The following is a 21,051-nucleotide window of genomic DNA, read 5'->3' on the forward strand; positions in this document are numbered from 1 at the left end:
TCAGTTTCTGGTCGATATACTTAAATACAATAAAACACAATATTTTAATAAAATGTTTTAATTAAATTATTAAAATCTGTCAATTAACAAGTTGTTGCAGGTTAATAAATTAAAATCATAACCTTAAAATTTTTAATGTACCATAGATCACGCATCTTTTACCTATTCTACCTTAAAATGTACGCTTCCATAGTAACATGCTCGTGTTTCCGTATTTATCTACAATTAATTACAAATAATAAATGGCAACAAGCATAAATATACACCTAGTATATTGCGAATCTAAGATCTTGATAGTTTGAAATCAAATTATTCATGTTTAGTACCTAGGTACACTGGCCACTCTTAAAAGAATAAATCACAATGTGTTCTCGGTTCAAATATTTTTTCATATTGACAGATAAGATTGCCGCCGATTGTCTTGACAACATTACAATTTATATTTTGGGAATTAAATATAATTATTTTCATTACAATTACACGCTAGTTTTTTTTTATCATAGACCAACTATTTGAACAACCTTAGTTTATGATAAAAAAAGTTTGAAGTGTTAAACACACTTCTTTAAATAAGTAGATAAATATCTATAGCATCATGATAAATGTGTCAACAATCTTAAAACTGTTTTGTAAAAATATATAAATAAATGATCTCTATTGTTACTTAGTAATAAAAATAATATGGACCTTATCTATTGCAATTATACAAAAATTATAAGGTAGATAACATAATCACATAGTAAATTAAATTCTCGATTAATAATTATATAGGTACTTAGTATCTAAGCCAACTGAGCCGTCAGGAGTCTATCTATTTTCCCGATCAGTGTACTTGTCCAAACGGTTTACTTTCGCAGTTGAATGGAATTTGTCAAAATTAAATTGAAATTGATGAAAACTTATCACTTTTACAGACTAATAACCAAATTAACGACCAATACACTTAATTACTTTGTCGAGTAATCATGAACTTATACAGCTTATGTACCGAACTATAATATAAATCTCACTTTGACGCTGGAATATTCCATTTTTGCACAGAATGTTGTATAATATTCTTATATCTGTGAAGTTTTGTCACTTACAGGCACTTTAACCTTTTTCTCTATGAACGGGTGAAGTGACAATTTCCTCTGTGGTTTCGTTAACCTTTTGTCCGAATATTGGTATCATGATATTTTCCTTTGTAGTCTCATAATTATTTTTCCTAAGTGAAGTTACGTTTTCCATTGCAGATGTATTATCTTTCGCAGTATCCTTAACTTTTTTCTTACTAACGGGTAAAGTGACATACTTCTTAGCAGTCTCTTTAATTGTTCTTCTGAAAATGGGTGAAGTGAGATTCCTAAAATGTTTCCCTGAAACAAAACGCGGAGCACTCAAATGTTTTTTTGTTTTGTGCGCTTTTTCGCCATTGCTCGTGTGATTTGCGGGTCGTTGTCAGAATATAGCCTTGGCTAAATTTCTGGTGAAGCTGGTCTCCTCGTACTTTAGTCCAGTCTCGCCGAGGCCGAAGGGGGCGTCGCCGCTCGTTTGAAGAAAGTATTTGCCCCGAGCGGAGCGGTTGGCTGCGAATCCCATATAGCTGGAAATATAAATGACATTTTATCACATTAATATTTTAATTGTAAAAGCTTAAACGTGTGTCAGGATGTTTGTTATTCGAACATGCAACTGTCAGACCGATTTTGATGATGAAATTTGGCACAAATGTGAAATATATCCTGGAAAAGCGCAATTTAAATTTTGTCCCAATTCCCAACGGCAGCGAGGCCCGATGTCACAGTTAATACGATTATACTTTATGAATGAAAACAAGAGAGCAAGAATTTGTGTACCATCTTTAAGCATCCAATTATTATATCCCTAATAGGAAGATCTCTCTCACGGTGTTCTAAATATTTCACAATAACACATGATTTTTGTAGTCCCATTCTCTTGCCATTTTTTGTTCCGATATGGTTTGACTAGCAGAGCTTTATATTAATCTGATGAGCTATATTTCCAGGACATCACCTGATCTTCTTCCCGCATTTCCCTTCCTTGAACTGGTCCCAGCTGTCGCAGCTGACAGCAGGGAACCCTTCCTCATTGACCACAGACTCCGAGTACATCAGCCAAGCTCTGCTGTGGCTGCAGCTGGAAGACAGCTTGCAGTTCGGCTGCTCGGAGCCGCCATTCGGGTAATAGTCCACGTGACCTGGAATAAAACGTTGGCTGAAACACCATTTACTCAGGATTTTTAGAATTTAGAATTATTATTTATTTGTTGAGCAATGATGGTGACCCACTGGACTATGATTGATGACATTGCAGATATTTATGATTTAAACAAATTGGTACAAAGAGTTTTGGACTCTTATGTACTCACCGACTGGCTCCTCCATCCCCAGCACTCCAGCATTGGTGTGAATGACATCCACAAACTCTGCGTCAGACGCCTGCGAATTAAACATATATGTAACTTAACTACAAAGCTAAAAGACATTACCGCCAATGTCGTTGAAGATATATCCATTTTTCAGAAGGTCCACATGTTCTGTCTCTAAATCCAAGGCCCCCTTGAAAAACCATTATTATTTCTAATATTTGATTATATATATATACTCGTATATATTCCAGTATATATACCAGTCCAATCTCCAACAATTAAATAAAAAAAATCTCAAAAAAAAAAAATATAAGTATATATATATATATATAGAGAGGGCAAATATGGTGGGCCGCAGGTTTGCTAGATGATCTTCAAAAGTTAAAATTACTCTTTTTGGAGCTTATTGTATACATAATTTTATACCTGCGGCCTGTGGGCCCAGTATAGCAGAAAATCATACAGCGCCCTCCGAGTCCAGTACAATAATGCTTTCAGGATGCTGATGGGGCTACCAAGACGCTGTAGTGCATCAGGGATGTTCGCACTAAACCGCGTTGAATGTTTTTATGCTACAACGCGTAAAAGATGCGCATCCCTGGTGCGCCGAGAGCGTGCGAGCGCCAACAGCGTCGTGAGCGTGATTGCAAGCAGGCTGCACTGTGCATATGTCGGTCACTGCTGCTCAATCTCACATGTGTAGGATAGCCAGGAACATGGCAAATAAATTTAGAGGTTCATTGGGCATATTTGAAATTGTCAACTATTCCCGCGTTTCAGAAGTGAAATATACACGTAGATTTACTTGAATTTTCTAATAACGAGTGTTATGCAATGAATAAGCGTGATGATAAACAATTATTCATTATAATAGAGATAAATTAAATAATAAAACGTACTTACATTTCAACAGCGTTTATTCTCTCTCTCACAAAAATAGCGGCAAAAATCTCACCGGTCATAACAACTACTTTTTAAAATATATTTACACAATGCGATCAGTCAGTATTAATCATACAATTAATATATTATTTATTTATTTATTTATGTATTAATACAATATTTATTTATTGTTTCTAACACATGGGATTGAGCGACAGTGATTGTCACTTATACTGTTTTCATTATATTATTTATCTATTATTAAGTACTAACCATTGTTACTAACAAAATGGATGAAAATCTGAAATAAATTAATTTATTATTATTATTATTATGCCATCTGGTTACCTTGAGCCTCAATTCCGGTTCAGCCTGAGTGAAGCACGGCCCGGCAGGGTCCAACCCAGTGATCCTGCCGACCTTGTGCCCTGTGACATTCTTGAACGACTTGCCGGTGAAGCTGGCCATGTGCGCGCCCAGGCTGTGCCCAATTATGTTAATGGATTTCGCGCTGATTCCGTCTAGAAGATAATAAAAACTCCACATTATATTTTGTGCTTTGTGGCGTGTGGTTGTGGCTAGATTAGGATGTCAACTGCTTCACATCATCCCGTGCATGTCGAGGACACTATAAATAGACATATTATACCCTTGGCATCTGACAAGCAAGAATATGTTTGTAAAGTCACAGTCAAAAAGTTTATTTTCTTCGCTGATCCCGTGCTTCGCAACATCAAAGGCCTGATGATCACGAGATGATGAAAGAGATAAATTTTGAGCTTTTATCGGCGTCAGTTTACTTTCAATTATGATGTCTGTGTAAGTAGCATGAAAAGTTGACATCACAATCACTAAATAAGGACGCGTATCAATCACTAAAGGAGTCCCATTTTAACAGTTCGATTCGTTCGATTAAACTATTTTTATTGTTTTTCTATGAATGCCAAAGCTGTGTTAACCATCAAATAAATTTGAGAACACTCAAATAAATTTTAATATAAATCGTTTATAACTAAACGTACACTACTTAATTTTAAAAAATATATATATAAAGAGAACATAACCTAAAATTAAAACTGAAGTTTAAATATTAAATTAGTTTCATTTGCCTGAGAATAGATCTTCTGTTATACTTACTCTTAACCAAAGCGGCGAGTACTTCGCCCAGCTTCTCCCCAACGAACCGCACGTACGTGGTGGAGCGGAGATAGAGCCACTCGAGGAGGAACCCAGCATCTAGCGCCAGCACGCTGTTGATGCCTAGCAGAAAAACATGTTATAAAAATGCCCAGCGCTCTCATTCAATTTCTACTCTGCATTCTGTAGTTACATTCTGTCATTTCTGTCTGTCAGACGGCTAGTATTATTATAAATTAGCAGCCCGTCCCGGCTTCGCTCAGGTAAAAATATGATAAATAATACACTAAACCTTCCTTAGGCATCTCACTCTATATTGGTGAAAACCGCATGAAAATCCGTGCAGTAGTTTTTGAGTTTATCCCGAACAGACACAGTGACGCGACAGAGGTTTTTGTTTTTATAATATGTAAGGATGGATAATTTAAAAAATATATATAATCGGATGAAAAAAAAATGAGACTCGAGCGGAATTGATTGTCTGTGAATGTCTAATTTTACTCAAGCGGCCTATAGGCAATTGCAATGAGATTGTTCACTACGCCTCTTTTCTCCCCTCTTCACTACACACATGCCCCCATATTTATTAAAGAGAAATAAAGTGGGAAACTTATAACGTGAATAATTTGTATGTTTTCGAAGAATAACATAGCCATGGCAACACTATGATAGAAATGTTATTTAATATTTCTAGATGTGGCTTGATCCCTTAACATATTTAGCTAATGTACAGACGAGACACATTCAATTTGCAAACAAATAATAGCATAACCTTCAAACATGTTTACATACATACTACAGCAATTTATAATGGCCCGTTATTGTGTAATCTTGTTGTATTGTTGTAATGGTCTTGTTATAGGCTATTTTCGTTGCTCGTCTGACCTTCGTGACTCATTAAGAAAATCTTTAAGTAAGTACTTCCTTACAGTCAAACACGGAATTAACTATTGATGAATTAAGCCGCTTGTTTGACACATCAGTTACTCTTACCTGCCCGACTATATCTAAGTATTAATGGAAATTTAAAACTACAATTCAAATTGGGGCTAAAATACATTTTTTGTATGAATGTATGTATGTTTGTTAGTAACGCGATAATTTTCAAACCGTTGGTCCGATTTATATATATATATATATATATATATATATATATATATATATATATATATATATATATATATATATATATATATATCACTGCAGGCCAAACAGTGGTGGACTAAGACAATGCCGCCCAGTAAGAAATTCAAATTTTGCCGCTCCTTCGTAACTTATCTGTCATTTCGGACTGGCATTCTTTAACGAAAGGTCATGTCATATTTAGGCATCGCAACCATATGAATTATCCAAATCCTCGTAAATAAACGAATCCATATTATAAAGAAGAAAGATTTGTTTTTGTTTGTAATGAATAAACTCAAAAACTACTTGGTCAATTTTGATGAAATTTGGCACAGAGATAGGCAATACCTTCAGGAGTGACATAGGCTACTGTTTATTATAGTTTTACCCGAGTGAAGCCAAGGCGAGACGCTAGTATGTAGTATAAAAAGAATATTAGCTGACTGACAAACGTCAAATTCCTCAATCCGGTCCGGTTATGTGACCTAATTACAATTTCTGTTTTTTGGCCGCTCCTAAAATCTGCCGCCCCACGCTCCAGCCTACTCAGCCTATTGGTATCCCCACCACTGCAAAATCAACATTTATAATTATGCATGTTATGTATGAATGATTATGTAAATGTTCGGGTGGAATCTTGCAATTCAACCGATCGAGTTAAAAATTGGTTTGACTTAACGAAACTAATTTAGTTTGGATGACGATGCGTTATTTATTATGATGTGCGTGTGTGACCTGACGGTGCACCCAGGATCGGCTCCAAACGTATAACAACTTCTCAACGGTTTACTTCACGCACATATTTTTTATAGCGTGTTCAATGTATGACGAAATTGACATCGCGAACACAATACATTTTTACAAAATAATGAATATTTCAAAAACGGCCTAACCGATTTTGTTACTCCACGAACTTAAAAATTCTATTGGCAGATTCTACATACCTTTTAAATTCCATCAAAATCGGACCAACGGTTTGAAAATTATCGCGTTACTAACAAACATTCATACAAAAAATGTATTTTAGCCCCAATTTGAATTGTAGTTTTAAATTTCCATTAATACTTAGATATAGTCGGGCAGGTAAGAGTAACTGATGTGTCAAACAAGCGGCTTAATTCATCAATAGTTAATTCCGTGTTTGACTGTAAGGAAGTACTTACTTAAAGATTTTCTTAATGAGTCACGAAGGTCAGACGAGCAACGAAAATAGCCTATAACAAGACCATTACAACAATACAACAAGATTACACAATAACGGGCCATTATAAATTGCTGTAGTATGTATGTAAACATGTTTGAAGGTTATGCTATTATTTGTTTGCAAATTGAATGTGTCTCGTCTGTACATTAGCTAAATATGTTAAGGGATCAAGCCACATCTAGAAATATTAAATAACATTTCTATCATAGTGTTGCCATGGCTATGTTATTCTTCGAAAACTATAATAAACAGTAGCCTATGTCACTCCTGAAGGTATTGCCTATCTCTGTGCCAAATTTCATCAAAATTGACCAAGTAGTTTTTGAGTTTATTCATTACAAACAAAAACAAATCTTTCTTCTTTATAATATGGATTCGTTTATTTACGAGGATTTGGATAATTCATATGGTTGCGATGCCTAAATATGACATGACCTTTCGTTAAAGAATGCCAGTCCGAAATGACAGATAAGTTACGAAGGAGCGGCAAAATTTGAATTTCTTACTGGGCGGCATTGTCTTAGTCCACCACTGTTTGGCCTGCAGTGATATATATATATATATATATATATATATATATATATACATATACATATAATAACCTGTTTTGGTATACTTTTTGACATTATATATTATTAGAGAAAAAAATTGTAAGAAACAATAATGGTTCTGCCCTTCTGGCATGATAGGGACCAACACTGTTCAAATTAGTTTCTTTCGGCATTTCTTCTCAGCAGTGGTCGTTCCGAAACGCCAGTAGTTTGTAGCTTGTGAGAAATAACTATAAATATTGACGAGAAAAAGTGCCTGTGAAGGTCTAATTTCTGAATAAATTATTTGATTTTGACAAGAGTCAAGAGTCTCTGAGGTAAATGAAATCACCTTTGTTATACAAAGCTTCGCTGATGTTCCCGAAGCTGGCCTGACCCGGGTCGTCAGTGAAGCCGTGGATGTAGATAAACAGCTTCTCATCAGGACTGTGGACGCGGGCGTTCTGTGAGATGATGCGAGCCGCCGAGTTTATGTTATAGCTAACGTTCACGTCGCTGGAAGGGAACATTTTTATTTATTCATTCATAAAAAAACCACATTATTACCAAACTTACACTGTAGCTCTAAATATTGACTATAAACTATATACTCGTATATCTTCATAGTCGTATTCCTCATGGCTGAGGGTCGTGGTCATTACGTGGAATTAAACACACACAACAACTTTCTAGGCATTAGTAATGGAGTGGTTCGCCATTGCCTTCTCCATTTCACACACAAGTTAATAATAATCAACCAGTGTGCAGGTTTCCTCACGATGTTTTCCTTCACCGGCTAGTATTTATACTATAGTTTCTAATATTTGCTCTAAATATTATAAACTATACTATTAAGTGTACTATAGTTTATAATATTAGAGATATACTTTGTAATGATAAGGTGACAAAGGAATGTCTCAGCTTCTGTTAATAACTATATGACACGGCAAATTACGGAAGAGATTATATCTCTATCTCGGCTTCTGTTAATAACAGTTATTATCATCTTAGTTTCAAGCGAGTTGTTCAAAAAATACAAACAAAAATAAAATTATAACTTAAAAGGGTGAGTGGCACCAGTCAATTTTGACGTTAATTAAAGTTAACGTTAAAGTTGACAGGTGCAGTTCCCTTTATGAAACTAGCTGTTTCCAGCAGATTCGCCCGCGGTATCTTATTTTTATGCACATTAACAATATCCATTCCAAATTTCTTCAAAATCGGCCCAGTGTTTTAGCCGTAAAAGCGTGTGAGACAAACTTTCGCATTAGAGATATAACTTGTATGGAAATGGATTTAAGGAGGAAAACTGTCAAAAATAAAGTCATTTTCATATCTAACTAAATATTTGTTGTACTGACTGCGCCTGTGTTACATATACCTACTTAAAATGTTTTCAACCAACTTTTTCAATTGATGGAAAACACCATGCAATATACTTTACACTGGTTCTACCCGGGGAATTATTAGATCAATTTATTTATTTCCGTGACTACATAATCTCGTAATAAACATACAAACAGGCCAATTTTCTCAAGTCACGCGACGGCAGCTGCATTGGTTGCATATTCAATGTTAAATAATGACGTTTAGTTGCATTTTATTGCATGTTAATTCTTAAGGATGACGTTAATTATAGACAGAAGTATAGTTTGCAACGTCTTAATTGTATAATTATGTATTTTTAAACGGATCTTTCCTTCAATGTCAAGTACGTACCATGAATATTTTAATATTTAAATGGTATTTGAGTAATCTAGGCTTGTAACTATGTAAATTATACGTATAGGTACGAAGAAAAATAAAAATCGGAAAGATTTTACCCAAGATAGCTTGAATCTTAATTGGTGGTGTAATGGTTAAGACTCCCGCCTGTGGATCGAAAGGTCCCAGGTTCGAATCCTACTCGTGCCACATGAGTTTGTATACCAATCTGACTCATGTATAGTAGTTTTCATACCACCACTTGCTTCCGGTGAAGGAAAAACATTCATGAGGAAACCTGCACACTGGTTGATTATTAACTTGTGTGTGAAATGGAGCCTTCTCCATTTCAATGCAAAGGCAATGGCAAACCACTCCATTAATAATGCCAAAAAAAGTTGTTATGTGTGTTTCATTCCACGTAATGACCACGACCCTCAGCTATGAGGAATACGACTATGAAGAAGAGAGCTTGAATCTTTCGTAAAAAATGTTAAAACACGAGTTGGGTTCACGTATAGAGGGTTCCGCTATTTTATTTTGGATTGTCATGTATGCTATTTACGGTTTTCAGATATATTACATGTAATACAATTGCTGGCAGAACAAGATTCTAGGTCAACGGGAAGTTCCGTATAGCTTTTGATTTCTTTGTGAAAACGCAAACGATTTGGTACATAATTGGACACACGAACTTGATAGGTACTACTGCGCTTCACTACTTGTTCTAAATCTACGCGTTCAATATTATTTTTGTGTGTATTGACACATATCTCTTACAGGCTACCTTGGTGAAAGAAGATATAAATTTAAATGGTGGTGCTGGGAGTAAGTAATATATAAGTGTGGTTATGATAGACAAATAATCGCGAAACGAAGTGATAATAAGGTTTATGTTTGTATATTTTTAGGCACGGAACCCTAAGAGGCTCGTATTTAAAAAAAACGCTAGTTTAAAAAAGACCGCACTTACGCACAGGAAGATCAATTTTTTTTGCGCTCATGCTAATAACACTATTTACTAAATGTATTTATTTGTTTTAAATGATTTACATCTGAATATTACATTATAGTACTAGCTGCGCCCGGTGCTTCGCTCCCGTGAGAATTTTGGGATAAAGAGTACCCTACGTGTATTCCAGGTATTCACCCGTGTGCTAAATTTCTTGATTTTGCGTGAAAGAGTAACAAACATACACATATACATCCTCACAAACTTCCGCATATATAATATTAGTAAGATGGTGAATATTACTGTGTTATTATGTTTTCATATTTTACGACAATAGCGTTGGGATGGAATCTTTTAAATTTTATTTCAAACAACTTAGGGTTCTTCGCAATTAATAAATAATGGATAGGAATATTCCGCCATCTTGTCCCGAGGTGAACAACTCGTCATTATTGGTTCACATAACATTCGACCTGCTTTCCGGCTTCCAGCTCACCGTGAAGTCAAGAACAAGGGCATAATTTATATAAATCTGTGCTACATTAATTTTGTCATTACCAGATTTTTGCTGTACTCCAAGAGTTTTTTTTTACGATTTCGGAGTGATATTTTCGACAAATTTCTCCCAACTTCCCGGTATCATTCGGAGCTGTGACTCCCTAAAAGCCCGGGTTAGCGTAAAACAATTGTCACTAAATTTTACAACGTGCCGCCCGCCTGACGTCAACCCTCTTTGGGAATGCTATTGTTGCCTATCAACTGTTAAGGCTTAAACTGGTTTTAGCGGGCGACCAAAATGACGTTTCGTGCTCTGTGATGGATACCCTCGATAATATAAAGACTAGATTTAAATGAATGAATAAATTAATCTATACTATTATTATAAAGAGGTAAGCGTTTGTGAGATTGTATGTTTGAGGCGGGTAATGTCCAAAACTACCGAATCGATTTCTAAAATTCTTTCACCATTAGAAAGGTACATTCATCCAAGATTGCTTTACGCTATATTTTATCCCAAAATACCCACGGGAGCGAATCCCCGCGCAACATCTAGTGAATGACAATTTACCTACCGGGAGATGTATTTGAGTGTGAGCGCGTTTACATCCGGTTCATTTTTCCCGCCATCCAGCTGCTGGTACGACACGCCGATAATTTTCTTCACTTCTTCACCTGGAAGACGATGAAGTCTCATTGTTTTCGTTAAATATATCGATTTATGTGATGGTTGGGTAGACAGCTGGCGTTCCTTTTCATAAAAAAATTGTAACACTACTCTCTTTTCTATAAGTAAGTATATGACTTTGTAATAATTTAGATATATTAAGTTAGGACGTAAATAAAAATCCAAGACCCTGGTCAATCTGGAAAAGTTAATTTTCCACAGCAAAACGTTTTTCGAATATTTATTAAAAATTACATGCTTTTCGAACTCCGGAATCACTGCCATATAAGTATTTTTTGATTGAAAATTACGGGATAGTGTGATAATTTAAGCTAAAGTATGTTTTATGTTATTGTTAGCGTGTCGACTGCCATTTATAAGGGCCAATACAACGCCACCGAAACTGGACTCTCTGTGGTGTCATACAGATCCTTTAGGCAACTGGCACATATAGACATTGACAGAAGGAGACAAAAGATAATTTAGTCATTTTTCTAAGCGATATATTGTAATACATTCTTATATCTTGTGTATAGTTGTTGTTCTTCAACAGTTTCAAATCAATCTTGTTATTAGCATAGTTTTATATATCGAAAAATATATGTTAACTTTTCCCTATAGGTACATATATCGCTGTATGACACCCGAAAATAAAATAAATACATACTTTAACTATTTTGTCAATAACACGGTTAAGATTTGGCTTGTTGTATCAGCTAAAGTATTTTAAATAATTAAAAAAAAAATGGTTGCCTGTAAAGTCGGTTTTACGGGCGAAGATTTTACGTGACAACGTCTTTTTACGCGCGCGGCAGACCGATCATAGTTGAGTGGGAGAGAGACGCAAGGCATTCGGCGGGCCTCTCTCTCGTTCGGTGACTCATCGTAACGTTACCAGGCGTTACACTTTTTCATAAGTGACTCCCAGCCACAACCTAATTTAAGACGTTGTCACGTCAAAAACGTGAAAAACCATACAACTTACACGGAGCGAATACCCCTTTAACAATATTCTTGACGATCGGCTGTCGCGCGTCAGAGATGTCCTTCTGGATCCCTTGGTTGATCTTGCTCAGAAACTCGCTGCCGTTGGCCCTGCCCTGGTTGAACTTGTTCAGGAACTCGCTGCTGTTCGTCTTCGGCAAGCGAGGGAGCTCCAGGCCTGAAGCGGAGAAGATCAGCGCTAGTAAAGCTAGACTGCTGGAGAAATCCATGTTGTGGAGCTGTAAAGAAATAATGATAATAAAATACAAAAATATATTTTCACCAGCTGCGCCCCGGCGGCGCGCGGCGCTTCGCTCCCGTGGGAATTTCGGGGTAAAAAGTGCCCTATGTGTTATTCCAGATTATATTTTACCCGTGTTCAAAATTTAACCTTCGAATAACATACCTAGGCTATTTTTTTATTATGGTTTTGCCCGAGCGAAGCCGTGGCGGGCGCTAGTAAGTAATAAAAATATTGCTAGGATTTTGAAGTGACAAATACTTGTGCCAGAATGATTACTCCACTCATCTAGATCATCCGCCCGGCTCGATATGATCCGATCGCTCGATTCATGATTGATGTTACAAAATACTGATATACAATACTATTTGAGATTTATCAATTTATTTATAAATAAGTTTTTATAACTTATTTTGGTCCACGTTTCATTCTTGATAGTCATTTTATAATTTTTTAAATATGTTATTATTAAAATGTGCATTGTGTTGACAACGGCTGAATAGGCTTGTTCTAAACCATTGTGTGGATATCGTATTACCTACCCTAATTAAGCAAATAAAATTATTTGATTTGATTTGATTTTGAACCAAGTCCTTATTAAGAATTGGTTTTAGTTTCGGTGGCATTAAACTTCCGCGAATTTATGCAGTAACCTAAAATCTCGTGGCTAAAAACATTTTCAATTACAAATAATTAATTCACCGTCAAAAATATTGTAAGTTCCCTTATTTTGAAATATGAGAAGCACCCAAAACTGAACAAAAAAAAATCAATAAAGTGTCAATTAAGAGTTTTAAAAAGTTCGCACCGACGAAAAAATTGTTCAAAATGACCCAGTTACCTGAGATTCATAAGAAAACTTGGTCGTTCCTCCAAAATTTGCCCAAAACTGATCCATATTTTGATATTATAGTTAAGATTTTTTTTTAATTCACTAAAATTAAATAAACACTCGAAATAATCCAACACGCTCCAGAATCCAAGTCTCCAAGTCCAAAAACCAGGGAAAAGATTTTGTTTTTAACAAAATGTGACAATTCTCCGAAAAACTATAGACTCACACTAAGTAAAACAAACATTTTTGACGTCAATTCTTTCAAAATTATCATTTGTTTTTGATAAATACCGGTTTTTAAAATGAATGTCGTGTTACCGCGATAATATTTGTGATATTTTAAAATGTTCATTTAAATTTTTACATGTTTCCAAAACAACAAGGCATATTACGACAGGTGTAATAATAAATACAAAATGGATGTTTTGGTTCTAAATTTTTGCATAGAAACGGTACATAGACAATATATATATATATATATATATATATATATATATATATATATATATATATATATATATATATATATATATACAAGTGTCAATTTCCGTGCTCATCATATGCAAAGTCGTAGCTACAGAAACACAAGCGTACGTATATCGTGACTGAAATTGGAAAAAAATGTTATTTATTTTCATGTGAATTTTGTCCAATGCTGTTGGCAAAATACGACGAAGAGAGACGAGAATGCGACGCGATAAAATGATAAAAATTCTAGGTAAATATAGAATATAAACGAATTCATATGATTAAGAGAGTTAGCTACATGACTGGGTGAAAAAAATAAAATGCATATAGGTAGGTACCCAAATTCATTGGAAGCTCGCCGCTATTACCGCACCATAGAGGTTCATGCGGGGTAACTTGATGTGCTGTTGACTGTACATAAATAACCAAACACAAAAATTAAATGTCATGTCAAAAAACCCAAGTTTCTCGCAAATTATTCCATTAAAACAGTTTCCAGAACAAATGGCGGCAAATTAAACAAGGCAAGGTTTTCGAATGATCTGTGGATCTTCTGTTCGGTCTTACACTACCATACAGCCCCCGGTAGTTTTTGCGAATGAGCTTTTTACATGACCATAGCAGTTTTTTTAATTAACAGTAGAGAACTGGAAAACGGAGCGTAGGACATCCGGCAGCTAGATGGGTCGATGATGTAAAGGAAATTGCTGGCAACAACTGGATGGGGATGACCCAGGACAGAGATGGTTGGCGGAGACGGAAGGAAGCCTATACCCAGCAGTGGGTCACGGAGGCTGCAGATCATGATGATGAATAGTAGTGCGTAAGACCAGGAGAATCAGGTGTATGGGATCTAGAATAGGACTCCGTAACCATGTCGTTAATGTCGTACGAGGCGATTAAAGGAGATAAATAACCTTGGCAGCTGATAAAATAAAATGATAAATTTTCTTCTTCCCTTCTTCAACTACAGTCTACACAATGCTGAGTGTAGGTCTTTTAATGCACAGACCAAGTAAATTTTATGAAGACGAAACTTTGAACATAATAACCTCCTTGTTTTTTGGAAGTCGGTTGAAAATAATCTTATATTTTATTCAATTTCACATCACGTAAGTTGATTCAGTCTAGTAATGAAATAATGAATCAATTTATTTCAGACTGTGCACATATACAAATCCGTATTATGTTAGTTAGAGACTTAAACTATTAATGTAATGACGCAGAGAACATTTTCCTTATTTTATTTCCCAAGGAATAATTTAAGCTTCGATGTACATGTGCAAGTAAAAAGATCTACAAAATATGACTATGAATTAGCGGGTAGGTATCACCGCGATACCTCGGTGGCGCAGTGGTAAAGTTCTTGCCACTGAACCGAGAGGTCCCGGGTTCGATCCCCGGTCGGGTCATGATGGAAAATGATCTTTTTCTGATTGGCCCGGGTCTTGGATGTTTATCTATATATGTATTTGTTATAAAATATAGTATCGTTGATTTAATATCCCATAACACAAGTATCGAGCTTACTTTGGGGCTCAATCTGTATGAATTGTCGTAATATATTTATTATTTGTTTATTTAACTCACTCTCAACCATTACAGCAGCCAAACAGCAGTGCTTGCATTGTGTTCCGGTTTGAAGGGAGAGAGAGGCGGGGTCATTACAGGGTACTGTGGCAAAAGATCCTAGGACACAAAGTGTGTGACACCTCTAATTGCAGACGTCCACCCGCGTGTACAGTCACGACAAATCAACCTACCCAAATGGATTGCAAATACGCCGCTATTACCGCGCCATAGACGTTCGTGCAGGGTAACTTGATGTGCTGTTGACTGTAGCATTATGTGGGCAGCTTGCCAGTTTCCTAGGTTTTTCTTAGACTATTTACTCGGTAACATGAGAAAAACATATCAGATATTACGCTTTTTCGCCCGTATTTTAATATTTATGTAATAACACGATACCAACTGAATAAATAAAACTAGCAATGCCTATGAGGAGCTCAATGGCCGCCATGTTTTGCGTGCTCTTTACCTACTTAAATAACCAAAAACAAAAATTAAATGTCGTGCTTAAAAACCAAGGTCATTATTTGGGCTCGGCCTGTGATTGTGGTTAAGACACCTCTCACAATGGTCGGTCATTGGATAGGTGACCGAAATTATGTTGAGGTCCTCCGTGCTTCGTAAAGCCGTTGGTCCCGGGGTATTTGCAGTCGTTAAAACCCGCCAATCGACAATGGGCCCGCGTGGTGGGTCATGGCCCAAACTATTCGTAAGGAAGGACAGTGCCACAAATCGGCGCTGATATTTTACATACCTTACTTCCGAAAACTAAGATAATTTCTTTACGGATCAGGAAGTTACACTAAGTATTCCGTTATGATATCTTTTATGTAATAATGATTAAGTAAATTACATTTTAAACTATTTCTTGGCCATAATCAACTTACCCCCCACCCTTAAGCACCTACCACTGAACTTTTAAAACAAAACTACAATTGTGCCTTATGGAGTTAATTTGGACATGCAAAAACTATGAACAAAATATTTAATTAAAAAAGAGTAACCTTTTTAACTTAAAATGGTCACAATATATTCACAATACAATCAAATTGGCACATTAATAAATTTGGGCACATAATCAACTGTGTATAAGTTTAAAAATGATTCTAAAAATATTCCTATTAATATATCTAATTTTATTATTAGATAACTAAGTTACATCGACCTACCTTATCTATATGTAATCACAATGTAATAAAAAACACACAATCACAATCACTGTGCTTGTTTGACTAACCTCATGTAAGGTTATGACTCGCTTATATCCTTACTCGATTTAACATAACAGTTATATCGATCACTGATGGCACCAAAGTCAATATTTCAAGAATTCGGCAAATATTAACATGTCTACGTTTAATATCATACATACGATTTTTATTTTGAAAGTTATGTACCACATGATGGATCGATTGATTAAGCCAAGAAATTAATTATTTCAGTGAATAATTAACGGTGTACACAAAATAAATACTTAATATGTTGTTAAATAAATTAAAATGGTCCAGGATTCATTCTACTTCGATTTCTTAAAATAGTAAACTGTTCAAATAACAACTGGCCACTTATAGAAAATATTATAACAAGAAAAAAAATATTATCAGAATAAATTACATCGATATAGGATATTGTAGAATGTGTGATTGCGTGATTTTGTTTGTAATGTCCGGGGTAAAATTATATTTTCAGTTAGGTATTAATTTAAACTCATTTGTCCTTACAAAGTTTAAGATCATTTTTTATTGTTCTGTTTTTTTAAATTATTTTTAAGGAAAATAAATATTCTATGATTTTTTTTGTTTTAATGCTAAAAGAAATCAATATGTTGAGAAATATCCTCTCAAACTCTCGACGGTTGACTGGAATAGATATTTTTATGAGATAACTCAGACACATGACATGTAAATCTGATGATCTGATGATCTGATGATATGAAACTTGACGGCATTTAGAATTTCAGCTCAGCTGAACTGGTGAATATCTAACATAAAAGCTATAACAATTCTAACACTCTCATTACCATATTACAAATTAAAAACACCGTTCACTTGTGAATAAATTATAAAATACATATTAGTTCCTCTTTAGTTGATGCGATGCATTATCCCTGTGTGTTTACCATTTTTGTAATTTTTTTAACAATTATACAATCTTCATGCGTTCAGAAAAGCAAATTTGGCACGGAGCCGAAAGATTCCCAGTTGAATTTCACCCAACTCGCCGGCAAATATGGATACTACGCGGAGGAGCATACAGTGACGACAGAAGACGGATATATACTGAAGATCTTCAGGATGAGAGCGAGACAGTGCGAGGGAGAGAGACCACCGGTGCTGCTGATGCACGGACTTCTAATGAGTTCGGACTCTTTCTTGAACGCAGGTCCAGGGAATGGGCTGGCGTATCTGTTGTCTGATGTCTGCTTCGATGTCTGGAGTGGAAACGTCAGAGGGAACTATTACTCTCGAGCCCATGTGACTTTAAACCCAAACGAAGCTGATTTCTGGAACTTCTCTTACGACCAAATGGGGTATTATGACAACCCAGCGATAGTAGACCACATTCTGAAGACAACTGGGCACAAGAAGCTGAGCTACATCGGATATTCCCAAGGTACTGGCATCGGCTTCATAATGTGCTCCGAAAGACCCGGCTATTGTGACAAATTGAACATTTTCATAAACCTAGCACCTTCAACACGACATTTGTATACGAAGTCTCGGTTCGCACGAGCGTTAGTTATGTTTTTCATGAGACATGAGCGTTTATTTGAGAAAGCGGGCGTTCACGAGTTGCTCAGGAAGTCTGAACCTAACGCAATGACGCATTTTATTGTCGAGTTTTGTCACACGAGAATGGGAGAGGCTATGATGCGTTCTATTATAAGTTTGTTGGACAGCTATCACAGGAAATCATTGAGCAGTTCGACAGTGAGGACAGTCTGTGGCCGGTCTGCAGCAGGCTCGTCTTTACGCACCGTAGTGCAGTACGGACAAGCTATGAAGAGTAAATGCTTCCAGAAGTTTGATTACGGCGCTGACAATATCAAGATTTATGGCAGTGTGGAACCTCCCAGTTACAATTTACGAGCAACCACTGCCCCGGTAGTCTTGTTTTACGGTGAAAAAGATGGTATGGTCGACCCTATAGATGTTATGTGGTTGGCGGCACAACTACCGAATTTGGTCGAAGCATATTTGGTGCCGGATCCGAAGTGGAATCACATGGACTTCGGAAACGGCCAAGACATGCCAAAATTGATATTTCCTAAAATCAAACAATACTTGCTTCGATATATAGAGTAATCGTAATAAACTGTTTTTCATTTCTTCCATATATTTTAATAATTTTGTATTTAGTACGACCTAAGAATGTTGGGTATTATAGCAACCGTATTTTTTTATTAATAGGTATGTCACATTTATCATTTACTGACCAGTAATAAAAAAATGAAAAAATATAATATTGTGAAAAAAGAAATAATTTTTCAATCTATCTCCCTGGTTGAAAAAGTTTTGATTTTCGGCCAGTCACAGATCACAAAATACTATTCGTTAACTTAAAATTAAGCAATTATTTACACCGTTTAATATTATTTGCTAATGTTTTAACACAGGCGCTTTGTACAAATTCCTATTTGCTTTCATTGTAAACCATGGAATTAGTAAGTACTCGGAGTACCTACTAATTCCATGTTGTAAATGGATTGAGTTTTCGGCTACCACGAAACATAAAACAAGTAGCACGTCATTGCGTCCACGCGTCTTTTTTTACACGACGCTTACACGATATGATACGCACGCACGTGTTACGTGTTTGTATGATTAGTTTGTAGGCCATCAGCTTTTTAAAGCATACGAAAAAGACTGTTCCCGTAGAAAGATATTTCTTTCTCTGAAATAATAGAATATAATGTTCAGATATCTGGCATGGCATGGGGATCGCACATTGAATATGTTTGTAAAAAACTGAACACATTCTCGTACGCACTGTACATGCTAAAAAAGGTTGCTGATCAAAGTGCTCTGTTAACCACTTACCATGGATATGTTGCATCTACTTTAAGATACGGCATCATCTTTTGGGGAAACGCCACAGGAGTAGACAAAGTATTTAAAGCTCAAAAGAAGTGTATACGTTCAATGTGTGGGATACGAATACCTGAATCATGCCAGCCCCATTTTAGATCATTAAAGATTCTACCCTTACCGTCACTGTATTTGTATGAACTAGCAGTATTTGTTAAAACAAATTTAAATCGTTTTGAACATATGTCCTCTATTCGCAATAATGACAAACTGAGTCATATACCACACAAGACAGCAATGTTCAGTTCGAGTATATTAGGTATGAGTACAAAGGTATATAATAAGATACCGAAAGACATTAGAAGCCTCAATATAATAATATTTAAAAAGAAACTTTACCAGTGGCTGTGTGACAAGTGCTATTATTCGTTATCGGACTTTATGAATGAAAACAATTGAATTTCACCACTACCGACATAATAATTAATTCTATTTATTTCATTGACATCATAATATTATAATTAATATAATTTAAACAAATGTGTGGTCATTTTTCCTAAACGTGTTGGATGATTTATATAATTTTAATTTATATTATTTTAATTTAATTTTCTAATAGATATTGATTGACTTTGTAATATTTTTAATTTTTAATGTAATTTTGCATACCTCCGCAAGAGGTAAAATGTATCAGGGACATAATATAATCTGTATCACCTTACTGTACCTACATTTTTTTGCAAATAAATATTTTGATTGATTTTGATTGATTGATTGATATCTTTTGCTATTTATGTTATTTAATTACAATGTTGTTTTTTTTTTTGACAATAACAGATTTATTTCAAATTAGAATAAAAAAAACATACAGATTAGGTATATATATTGTTTCAATGATTTTTTTCTTACTTCTTAAAAATGAGGTTCTAACTTTGTCCTAGTAATTATAGTTTCGATAATACTCCACTGCGGGAAAACACGCCTAACGTATAGTACCTACGACTGGAATCCAGACTCATGTAATGAAAAACCCCCATGCACTCAGCACATACGTATTTGTGGATTTTTAATGAAATTTAATCAAGTCAAGATGATTATCATAATCAGGTTACGAGAAAACATGTATAATTCACACAAATAGTACGACATCACTTGTTTCTTTTAGAATGTTGTCTCATTTTTGTTTTGTTTCAAAGAAATCATGATTTTTATTATAAAACTTTTTTCGCGACTCTGAGTAGTATTCCATTATTGAACGAATGAAGTAGCTATTTACATGAGCAAACCTGAGAGTAAGAATGTATAAAGCTTTGCTCTTATACAGTACTAGGTTTTGCTCGCGACTTCGCTCGTGTGAATTTCAAACGGGAACATTTATTTTTCCGGGATGAAAGGTAGATACTCTATGTCCTTCGCCGTACGTTAGGTATATTACATGTATTGTATTAAAATTTAAAGAAGATGTAACAAACAAACTTACTTTCGCATTTATAATAATAGTAATGATTAGGTAAAGCAATACGAGTAGAGCTTTTCTTATATAGTAAGAGGGAGACAAACTAACATACTTCATTAGTCATTTAATATATTTTATCAAATGTTCGTGTAACCTAGGAAACACCAGATTTGGCAAGTTTAGACTGCATGCGAAGTCTATATGATTCCATTTCGGGTCTGGCATCGGCCACGCTTCCACCAATTTGGTACCTGAGACGCTAACCACACAGAGTCTTTCACATCACACAACCCATCGTTTTCACCATAAAATATTACCACCACAGGTGCAGTAGTTGCTCCTAAATTATAACTCGGTGGATGTTCACTCCCATATACTTTCATATTACTGGCGCCATGAT

The 21,051-nt window shown here is 35.4% G+C and overlaps 2 protein-coding genes across 4 annotated transcripts; one reads left to right on the forward strand and one right to left on the reverse strand.

Moving 5' to 3' along the window:
- Nucleotides 1-42: 42 nt before the first annotated feature.
- LOC128680012 (phospholipase A1-like) lies at nucleotides 43-16,436 on the reverse strand. Of its 3 annotated transcripts, none has more exons than XM_053762663.1 (9): nucleotides 16,337-16,436; nucleotides 12,056-12,293; nucleotides 10,979-11,078; nucleotides 7,602-7,765; nucleotides 4,391-4,513; nucleotides 3,602-3,774; nucleotides 2,372-2,441; nucleotides 2,017-2,200; nucleotides 43-1,585 (listed from the first exon to the last, which is right to left on the reverse strand). In XM_053762663.1, exons 2-9 carry the CDS (start codon nucleotides 12,282-12,284, stop codon nucleotides 1,441-1,443), a joined length of 1,188 nt encoding a protein of 395 aa, XP_053618638.1. In that variant the 5' UTR covers nucleotides 12,285-12,293; nucleotides 16,337-16,436; the 3' UTR covers nucleotides 43-1,440. The 3 variants fall into 3 exon arrangements, with proteins under 3 accessions (XP_053618638.1, XP_053618639.1, XP_053618637.1); XM_053762664.2 differs by lacking the exon at nucleotides 16,337-16,436 and adding an exon at nucleotides 13,937-14,100; XM_053762662.1 differs by lacking the exon at nucleotides 16,337-16,436 and adding an exon at nucleotides 13,137-13,417.
- A 166-nt stretch (nucleotides 16,437-16,602) lies between these two features.
- LOC128680017 (lipase 1-like) lies at nucleotides 16,603-18,647 on the forward strand. Its single transcript, XM_053762668.1, has one exon. The coding sequence runs from the start codon at nucleotides 17,264-17,266 to the stop codon at nucleotides 18,470-18,472; it is 1,209 nt and encodes a 402-aa protein (XP_053618643.1). The 5' UTR covers nucleotides 16,603-17,263; the 3' UTR covers nucleotides 18,473-18,647.
- Nucleotides 18,648-21,051: the final 2,404 nt, after the last annotated feature.

The sequence above is a fragment of the Plodia interpunctella genome, chromosome 22, assembly GCF_027563975.2.
Source record: "Plodia interpunctella isolate USDA-ARS_2022_Savannah chromosome 22, ilPloInte3.2, whole genome shotgun sequence".
Lineage (NCBI taxonomy): Eukaryota > Metazoa > Arthropoda > Insecta > Lepidoptera > Pyralidae > Plodia > Plodia interpunctella.

Bases quoted from the DNA above. Each gene is read 5' to 3' on its own strand.
- LOC128680012 (XM_053762662.1), bottom strand. From the start codon at position 13,193: ATGGATCAGTTTTGGGCAAATTTTGGAGGAACGACCAAGTTTTCTTAT. The intron at 7,766-10,978 runs GTAGGTAAATTG...GTTCCCTTCCAG, and splicing joins ACACTCAAATACATCTCCCG to CGACGTGAACGTTAGCTATA. The intron at 2,201-2,371 runs GTGAGTACATAA...GTTTTATTCCAG, and splicing joins GGGGATGGAGGAGCCAGTCG to GTCACGTGGACTATTACCCG.
- LOC128680017 (XM_053762668.1), top strand. From the start codon at position 17,264: ATGCATTATCCCTGTGTGTTTACCATTTTTGTAATTTTTTTAACAATT.